This window comes from Oncorhynchus gorbuscha, unplaced genomic scaffold, assembly GCF_021184085.1.
Source record: "Oncorhynchus gorbuscha isolate QuinsamMale2020 ecotype Even-year unplaced genomic scaffold, OgorEven_v1.0 Un_scaffold_8489, whole genome shotgun sequence".
NCBI classification, from domain to species: domain Eukaryota; kingdom Metazoa; phylum Chordata; class Actinopteri; order Salmoniformes; family Salmonidae; genus Oncorhynchus; species Oncorhynchus gorbuscha.
This window is the reverse complement of record NW_025751645.1, coordinates 4,258-14,679: the sequence shown is the minus strand read 5'-3', so window position 1 is coordinate 14,679 and position 10,422 is coordinate 4,258. Positions and strand designations below refer to the sequence as shown.

At 44.3% G+C, this 10,422-nt stretch overlaps 1 protein-coding gene across 1 annotated transcript; it reads right to left on the bottom strand.

Moving 5' to 3' along the window:
- Window positions 1-5,815: 5,815 nt before the first annotated feature.
- LOC124029970 (deoxyribonuclease-1-like) lies at window positions 5,816-10,130 on the bottom strand (the record flags this gene model as incomplete). The annotated part of the gene is made up of 5 exons (XM_046341500.1): window positions 9,947-10,130; window positions 8,280-8,421; window positions 7,882-7,970; window positions 7,682-7,768; window positions 5,816-5,931 (listed from the first exon to the last, which is right to left on the bottom strand). Coding segments are annotated over exons 2-5 (433 nt in total), but the record flags the coding sequence as incomplete, so codon positions are not given.
- Window positions 10,131-10,422: the final 292 nt, after the last annotated feature.

Genomic DNA, 10,422 nt, shown 5'->3' with positions numbered 1-10,422 from the left:
CTTGGCGCTCCGGTACCGCTTGCCGTGCGGTAGCAGAGAAAACAGTCTATGACTTGGGTGACTGGAATCTTTGACCAGTTTTTGGGCCTTCCTCTTACACCGCCTGGTATAGAGGTCCTGGATGGCAGGAAGCTTGGCCCCAGTGATGTACTGGGCCGAGGGCACTACCCTCTGTAGCGCCTTACGGTCGGATGCCGAACAGTTGCCATACCAGGCGGTGATGCAACCAGTCAGGATGCTCTCGATGGTGCAGCTGTATGATGCAAAATGCTTCATGACTCTTTGCCTCTTCAAAGTCGAATATCTTGAAAACTTGCCTCCTGACACGCAACACATCTTGGGACTGACTGTATCAACTGGACTAATGGACTGACTGTATCAACTGGACTAATGGACTGACTGTATCAACAGGACTAATGGACTGACTGTATCAACAGGACTAATGGACTGACTGTATCAACAGGACTAATGGACTGACTGTATCAACAGGACTAATGGACTGACTGTATCAACAGGACTAATGGACTGACTGTATCAACAGGACTAATGGACTGACTGTATCAACAGGACTAATGGACTGACTGTATCAACAGGACTAATGGACTGACTGTATCAACAGGACTAATGGACTAATGGACTGACTGTATCAACAGGACTAATGGACTGACTGTATCAACAGGACTAATGGACTGACTGCATCAACAGGACTAATGGACTGACTGTATCAACAGGACTAATGGACTGACTGTATCAACAGGACTAATGGACTGACTGTATCAACAGGACTAATGGACTGACTGTATCAACAGGACTAATGGACTGACTGCATCAACAGGACTAATGGACTGACTGTATCAACAGGACTAATGGACTGACTGTATGAACAGGACTAATGGACTAATGGACTGACTGTATCAACAGGACTAATGGACTGACTGTATCAACAGGACTAATGGACTGACTGTATCAACAGGACTAATGGACTAATGGACTGACTGTATCAACAGGACTAATGGACTGACTGTATCAACAGGACTAATGGACTGACTGTATCAACAGGACTAATGGACTGACTGTATCAACAGGACTAATGGACTGACTGTATCAACAGGACTAATGGACTGACTGCATCAACAGGACTAATGGACTGACTGTATCAACAGGACTAATGGACTGACTGTATCAACAGGACTAATGGACTGACTGAATCAACTGGACTAATGGACTGACTGTATCAACAGGACTAATGGACTGACTGTATCAACAGGACTAATGGACTGACTGTATCAACAGGACTAATGGACTGACTGTATCAACAGGACTAATGGACTAATGGACTGACTGTATCAACAGGACTAATGGACTGACTGTATCAACAGGACTAATGGACTGACTGTATCAACAGGACTAATGGACTGACTGTATCAACAGGACTAATGGACTGACTGCATCAACAAGACTAATGGACTGACTGTATCAACAGGACTAATGAACTGACTGTATCAACAGGACTAATGGACTGACTGAATCAACTGGACTAATGGACTGACTGTATCAACAGGACTAATGGACTAATGGACTGACTGTATCAACAGGACTAATGGACTGACTGTATCAACAGGACTAATGGACTGACTGCATCAACAGGACTAATGGACTGACTGTATCAACAGGACTAATGAACTGACTGTATCAACAGGACTAATGGACTGACTGAATCAACTGGACTAATGGACTGACTGTATCAACAGGACTAATGGACTGACTGTATCAACAGGACTAATGGACTGACTGTATCAACAGGACTAATGGACTGACTGTATCAACAGGACTAATGGACTGACTGTATCAACAGGACTAATGGACTGACTGCATCAACAGGACTAATGGACTGACTGTATCAACAGGACTAATGGACTGACTGTATCAACAGGACTAATGGACTGACTGTATCAACAGGACTAATGGACTAATGGACTGACTGTATCAACAGGACTAATGGACTGACTGTATCAACAGGACTAATGGACTGACTGTATCAACAGGACTAATGGACTAATGGACTGACTGTATCAACAGGACTAATGGACTGACTGTATCAACAGACTAATGGACTGACTGTATCAACAGGACTAATGGACTAATGGACTGACTGTATCAACAGGACTAATGGACTGACTGTATCAACAGGACTAATGGACTGACTGTATCAACAGGACTAATGGACTGACTGTATCAACAGGACTAATGGACTGACTGTATCAACAGGACTAATGGACTGACTGCATCAACAGGACTAATGGACTGACTGTATCAACAGGACTAATGGACTGACTGTATCAACAGGACTAATGGACTAATGGACTGACTGTATCAACAGGACTAATGGACTGACTGTATCAACAGGACTAGTGGACTAATGGACTGACTGTATCAACAGGACTAATGGACTGACTGTATCAACAGGACTAATGGACTGACTGTATCAACAGGACTAATGGACTGACTGTATCAACAGGACTAATGGACTAATGGACTGACTGCATCAACAGGACTAATGGACTGACTGTATCAACAGGACTAATGGACTGACTGTATCAACAGGACTAATGGACTAATGGACTGACTGTATCAACAGGACTAATGGACTGACTGTATCAACAGGACTAATGGACTGACTGTATCAACAGGACTAATGGACTAATGGACTGACTGTATCAACAGGACTAATGGACTGACTGTATCAACAGGACTAGTGGACTAATGGACTGACTGTATCAACAGGACTAATGGACTGATGGACTGACTGTATCAACAGGACTAATGGACTGACTGTATCAACAGGACTAATGGACTGACTGTATCAACAGGACTAATGGACTGACTGTATCAACAGGACTAATGGACTGACTGTATCAACAGGACTAATGGACTGACTGCATCAACAGGACTAATGGACTGACTGTATCAACAGGACTAATGGACTGACTGTATCAACAGGACTAATGGACTAATGGACTGACTGTATCAACAGGACTAATGGACTGACTGTATCAACAGGACTAATGGACTGACTGTATCAACAGGACTAATGGACTAATGGACTGACTGTATCAACAGGACTAATGGACTGACTGTATCAACAGGACTAATGGACTGACTGTATCAACAGGACTAATGGACTGACTGTATCAACAGGACTAATGGACTAATGGACTGACTGCATCAACAGGACTAATGGACTGACTGTATCAACAGGACTAATGGACTGGACTGTCAACAGGACTAATGGACACTGCACAGGACTAATGGACTAATGGACTGACTGTATCAACAGGACTAATGGACTGACTGTATCAACAGGACTAATGGACTAATGGACTGACTGTATCAACAGGACTAATGGACTGACTGTATCAACAGGACTAATGGACTGACTGTATCAACAGGACTAATGGACTGACTGTATCAACAGGACTAATGGACTGACTGTATCAACATGACTAATGGACTGACTGTATCAACAGGACTAATGGACTGACTGTATCAACAGGACTAATGGACTGACTGAATCAACTGGACTAATGGACTGACTGTATCAACAGGACTAATGGACTGACTGTATCAACAGGACTAATGGACTGACTGTATCAACAGGACTAATGGACTGACTGCATCAACAGGACTAATGGACTGACTGTATCAACAGGACTAATGGACTGACTGTATCAACAGGACTAATGGACTGACTGTATCAACAGGACTAATGGACTGACTGTATCAACAGGACTAATGGACTGACTGTATCAACAGGACTAATGGACTGACTGTATCAACAGGACTAATGGACTGACTGTATCAACAGGACTAATGGACTGACTGTATCAACAGGACTAATGGACTGACTGTATCAACAGGACTAATGGACTGACTGTATCAACAGGACTAATGGACTAATGGACTGACTGTATCAACAGGACTAATGGACTGACTGTATCAACAGGACTAATGGACTGACTGTATCAACAGGACTAATGGACTGACTGTATCAACAGGACTAATGGACTGACTGTATCAACAGGACTAATGGACTGACTGATCAACAGGACAATGGACTGACTGACTAATGGACTGACTGTATCAACAGGACTAATGGACTGACTGTATCAACAGGACTAATGGACTGACTGTATCAACAGGACTAATGGACTGACTGTATCAACAGGACTAATGGACTGACTGTATCAACAGGACTAATGGACTGACTGTATCAACAGGACTAATGGACTGACTGTATCAACAGGACTGGACTGACTGTATGGACTGACTGTATCAACAGGACTAATGGACTGACTGTATCAACAGGACTGACTAATGGACTGACTGTATCAACAGGACTAATGGACTGACTGTATCAACAGGACTAATGGACTGACTGTATCAACAGGACTAATGGACTGACTGTATCAACAGGACTAATGGACTGACTGTATCAATAGGACTAATGGACTGACTGTATCAACAGGACTAATGGACTGACTGTATCAACAGGACTAATGGACTGACTGACTATCAACAGGACTAATGGACTGACTGTAACAACAGGACTAATGGACTGACTGTATCAACAGGACTAATGGACTGACTGTATCAACAGGACTAATGGACTGACTGTATCAACAGGACTAATGGACTGACTGTATCAACAGGACTAATGGACTGACTGTATCAACAGGACTAATGGACTGACTGTAACAACAGGACTAATGGACTGACTGTATCAACAGGACTAATGGACTGACTGTATCAACAGGACTAATGGACTGACTGTATCAACAGGACTAATGGACTGACTGTATCAACAGGACTAATGGACTGACTGTATCAACAGGACTAATGGACTGACTGTAACAACAGGACTAATGGACTGACTGTATCAACAGGACTAATGGACTGACTGTATCAACAGGACTAATGGACTGACTGTATCAACAGGACTAATGGACTGACTGTATCAACAGGACTAATGGACTGACTGTATCAACAGGACTAATGGACTGACTGTATCAACAGGACTAATGGACTGACTGTATCAACAGGACTAATGGACTGACTGTATCAACAGGACTAATGGACTGACTGTATCAACAGGACTAATGGACTGACTGTAACAACAGGACTAATGGACTGACTGTATCAACAGGACTAATGGACTGACTGTATCAACAGGACTAATGGACTGACTGTATCAACAGGACTAATGGACTGACTGTATCAACAGGACTAATGGACTGACTGTATCAACAGGACTAATGGACTGACTGTATCAACAGGACTAATGGACTGACTGTATCAACAGGACTAATGGACTAATGGACTGACTGTATCAACAGGACTAATGGACTGACTGTATCAACAGGACTAATGGACTGACTGTATCAACAGGACTAATGGACTGACTGTATCAACAGGACTAATGGACTAATGGACTGACTGTATCAACAGGACTAATGGACTGACTGTATCAACAGGACTAATGGACTGACTGTATCAACAGGACTAATGGACTGACTGTATCAACAGGACTAATGGACTGACTGTATCAACAGGACTAATGGACTGACTGTATCAACAGGACTAATGGACTGACTGTAACAACAGGACTAATGGACTCTCTCTAACTCTCTCTCTCTCACACACACACACACTGAATCTCTCTCTCCCTCTCATTCCCCCTCTCCCTCCCCACTCTCTCCCCCATCACCATCTCCCTCCCCCTCCCACCTCTCCCCATCACCCCCCCATCCCCTTCTACCTGTGTAGTTCGAGGAGAACATGACAATGAAGGGTTCTCTGATGAAGGTATCTGTACCGCAGGGCTCACAGCCGTCATCGTACGTGTAGTTCTTAGCCACAGAGACCGTCTCCTCTCTATCATATAACAGGACAAACACACGCTTTAGGAGATGGTTTCAGTGTTTAGTACAGCACAGAACGACAAAGTACAGAACAGAACCTGTACAGATAAGAGATACAGTGCCTTGCGAAAGTATTCGCCCCCCTTGAACTTTGTGACCTTTTGCCACATTTCAGGCTTCAAACATAAAGATATAAAACTGTATTTTTTTGTGAAGAATCAACAAGTGGGACACAATCATGAAGTGGAACGACATTTATTGGATATTTCAAACTTTTTTAACAAATCAAAAACTGAAAAATTGGGCGTGCAAAATTATTCAGCCCCCTTAAGTTAATACTTTGTAGCGCCACCTTTTGCTGCGATTACAGCCGTAAGTCGCTTGGGGTATGTCTCTATCAGTTTTGCACATCGAGAGACTGAAATTTTTTCCCATTCCTCCTTGCAAAACAGGTCGAGCTCAGTGAGGTTGGATGGAGAGCATTTGTGAACAGCAGTTTTCAGTTCTTTCCACAGATTCTCGATTGGATTCAGGTCTGGACTTTGACTTGGCCATTCTAACACTTGGATATGTTTATTTTTGAACCATTCCATTGTAGATTTTGCTTTATGTTTTGGATCATTGTCTTGTTGGAAGACAAATCTCCGTCCCAGTCTCAGGTCTTTTGCAGACTCCATCAGGTTTTCTTCCAGAATGGTCATGTATTTGGCTCCATCCATCTTCCCATCAATTTTAACCATCTTCCCTGTCCCTGCTGAAGAAAAGCAGGCCCAAACCATGATGCTGCCACCACCATGTTTGACAGTGGGGATGGTGTGTTCAGGGTGATGAGCTGTGTTGCTTTTACACCAAACATAACGTTTTGCATTGTTGCCAAAAAGTTCAATTTTGGTTTCATCTGACCAGAGCACCTTCTTCCACATGTTTGGTGTGTCTCCCAGGTGGCTTGTGGCAAACTTTAAACGACACTTTTTATGGATATCTTTAAGAAATGGCTTTCTTCTTGCCACTCTCCCATAAAGGCCAGATTTGTGCAATATACGACTGATTGTTGTCCTATGGACAGAGTCTCCCACCTCAGCTGTAGATGTCTGCAGTTCATCCAGAGTGATCATGGGCCTCTTGGCTGCATCTCTGATCAGTCTTCTCCTTGTATGAGCTGAAAGTTTAGAGGGACGGCCAGGTCTTGGTAGATTTGCAGTGGTCTGATACTTCCATTTCAATATTATCGCTTGCACAGTGCTCCCTTGGGATGTTTAAAGCTTGGGAAATCTTTTTTTATCCAAATCCGGCTTTAAACTTCTTCACAACAGTATCTCGGACCTGCCTGGTGTGTTCCTTGTTCTTCATGATGTTCTCTGCGCTTTTAACGGACCTCTGAGACTATCACAGTGCAGGTGCATTTATACGGAGACTTGATTACACACAGGTGGATTGTATTTATCTATCATCATTAGTCATTTAGGTCAACATTGGATCATTCAGAGATCCTCACTGAACCTCTGGAGAGAGTTTGCTGCATTGAAAGTAAAGGGGCTGAATCATTTTGCACACCCAATTTTTCAGTCTTCGATTTGTTAAAAAAGTTTGAAATATCCAATAAATGTCGTTCCACATCATGATTGTGTCCCACGTGTTGTTGATTCTTCACAAAAAAATACAGTTTTATATCTTTATGTTTGAAGCCTGAAATGTGGCAAAAGGTCGCAAAGTTCAAGGGGGCCGAATACATTCACAAGACACTGTAGATCTCTGTATATTACCTGTACAGGTAGAGGTATCTCTCTGTGTAAGTACTGCGGCCCAGTTCCTCGCTGACAATGTGACTGTACCTATAGGGAGACAAGCCTCTGACAACAAAGAAATATAGTTATTAGACAACTCACATTACAAGTCTTTATATCGGAGGGGCTGTCATTGGTTAGTGGATGTAATATTGTTTCAGGGCTGTGATTGGTCTTACTTGTTGACGCGCTGCATCAGTTTGTTGGTTGCTGATAGGTCAGTGTCTCTTACTTCCTGGATCAGCACGATATCATAACGGTGCACTATCTAATACATTTAAAAAATCATAATTTAAATGAATAACAACTAAGGTTCCCGGACACAGCCTGGTCTGAGACTAAGAAGTACTTTCAGATGGAGAATCTACAATCACTTTTAGTCCCAAGATGTCATGAGATAAAGCGTTACATTGTGATGTCATGAGATAAAACGTTACACTGTGATGTCATGAGATAAAACGTTACATTGTGATGTCATGAGATAAAACGTTACATTATGATGTCATGAGATAAAATGTTACATTGTGATGTCATGAGATAAAGTGTTACAATGTGATGTTATGAGATAAAGCTCTACCTGGGTGATGATGTCCATGAGGGTTGAGTTGGAGGACTTCTTGTCTCCGAATGTCTTGATGTTGAAGGCTCCTAGCAGCAGACAGCCTCCCAGCTGCACCAGGGCCAATGGGAACAGCACTAACAGACAGGCTACACGCATTCTAGGGGTCAGGGGTTAGAGGTCAGATATTACAGGCCACACACACGTCCTGGAGGTCAGGGATTAGAAGTCAGATATTACAGGCCACACACATCCTGGAGGTCAGGGATTAGAGGTTAGATATGGGGTTATATCCTGCCTGTTTGGCCCTGTCCTGGGGTATCATCGGACGGGGCCACAGTGTCTCCTGACCCCTCCTGTCTCAGCCTCCAGTATTTATGCTGCAGTAGTTTATATGTCGGGGGCTAGGGGCAGTCTGTTATATCTGGAGTACTTTTCCTGTCTTATCCGGTATCCTGTGTGAATTTAAGTACGCTCTAATTATTTCTTTCTCTCTTTCTTTCTCTCTCGGAGGACCTGAGCCCTAGGACCATGCCTCAGGACTACCTGACATGATGACTCCTTGCTGTCCCCAGTCCACCTGGCGGTGCTGCTGCTCCAGTTTAAACTGTTCTGCCTTATTATTATTGTACCATGCTGGTCATTTATGAACATTTGAACATCTTGGTCATGTTCTGTTATAATCTCCACCCAAGACAGCCAGAAGAGGACTGGCCACCCCACATAGCCTGGTTCCTCTCGAGGTTTCTTCCTAGGTTTTGGCCTTTCTAGGGAGTTTTTCCGAGCCACCGTGCTTCTACACCTGCATTGCTTGCTGTTTGGGGTTTTAGGCTGGGTTTCTGTACAGCACCTTGAGATATAAGCCGATGTACGAAGGGCTCTATAAATACATTTGATAGGAACTAATGGGGATCCATAATAAACCCCAGGTGGAGTAGCTGCTGCCTTGGCAGGAACTAATGGGGATCCACAATAAACCCCAGGAAGAGTAGCTGCTGCCTTGGCAGGAACTAATGGGGATCCATAATAAACCCCAGGAAGAGTAGCTGCTGCCTTGACAGGAACTAATGAGGATCCATAATAAACCCCAGGAAGAGTAGCTGCTGCCTTGGCAGGAACTAATGGGGATCCATAATAAACCCCAGGAAGAGTAGCTGCTGCCTTGGCAGGAACTAATGGGGATCCATAATAAACCCCAGGAAGAGTAGCTGCTGCCTTGGCAGGAACTAATGGGGATCCATAATAAACCCCAGGAAGAGTAGCTGCTGCCTTGGCAGGAACTAATGGGGATCCATAATAAACTCCAGGAAGAGTAGCTGCTGCCTTGCAGGAACTAATGGGGATCCATAATAAACCCCAGGAAGAGTAGCTGCTGCCTTGGCAGGAACTAATGGGGATCCATAATAAACCCCAGGAAGAGTAGCTGCTGCCTTGGCAGGAACTAATGGGGATCCATAATAAACCCCAGGAAGAGTAGCTGCTGCCTTGGCAGGAACTAATGGGGATCCATAATAAAACCCAGGAAGAGTAGCTGCTGTCTTGACAGGAACTAATGGGGATCCATAATAAATCCCAGGAAGAGTAGCTGCTGCCTTGACAGGAACTAATGCTGATCCATAATAAATACAAATACAAATTTGGGACATAAGCATAGTGTAAACGAAACATGAAGAAGAGCAACTTACCTGCTTGTGTTGGTTGGTTGAATGTAGTGTGGGTCCACTGTGGGTCTGAAGGGAGAGGAAGCCTGCTATTATGGAGAGAGGACAGAGCCCTCTGTGTGTCCGTTCTAACAGTCTACTGTAGTACCTTTGACACAGAAGCCCCCCTCCCCCATCGGCTTACATTCACCTGGGCTGGAGGCTGGGACTGTGGGAAAACAGCACGTTGTTAGGTCCACGGAGGGAGGAAGAGGTGGGTGGAGGGGGAGGGGAGGGAGGGAGTGGGGGGGAGGGGGAGGTAGTGAGCGGGGGTAGAGGGTAAGCGCGGGGAGGGGGGGTAGCGGGGTCAGGATTGAGGGGGTAGTGGGGGGAAAGCATCAAGGCTGAACTAGGTAGAGTGACAGTGGTGAGGAGGGAACATTGCCTTTAAAAGGTGTATAGCTGAAGAGTGGTGATGGGTTGAATCCCGTTCTAAGGCTAGTGAGATCAGTTCAGGACAC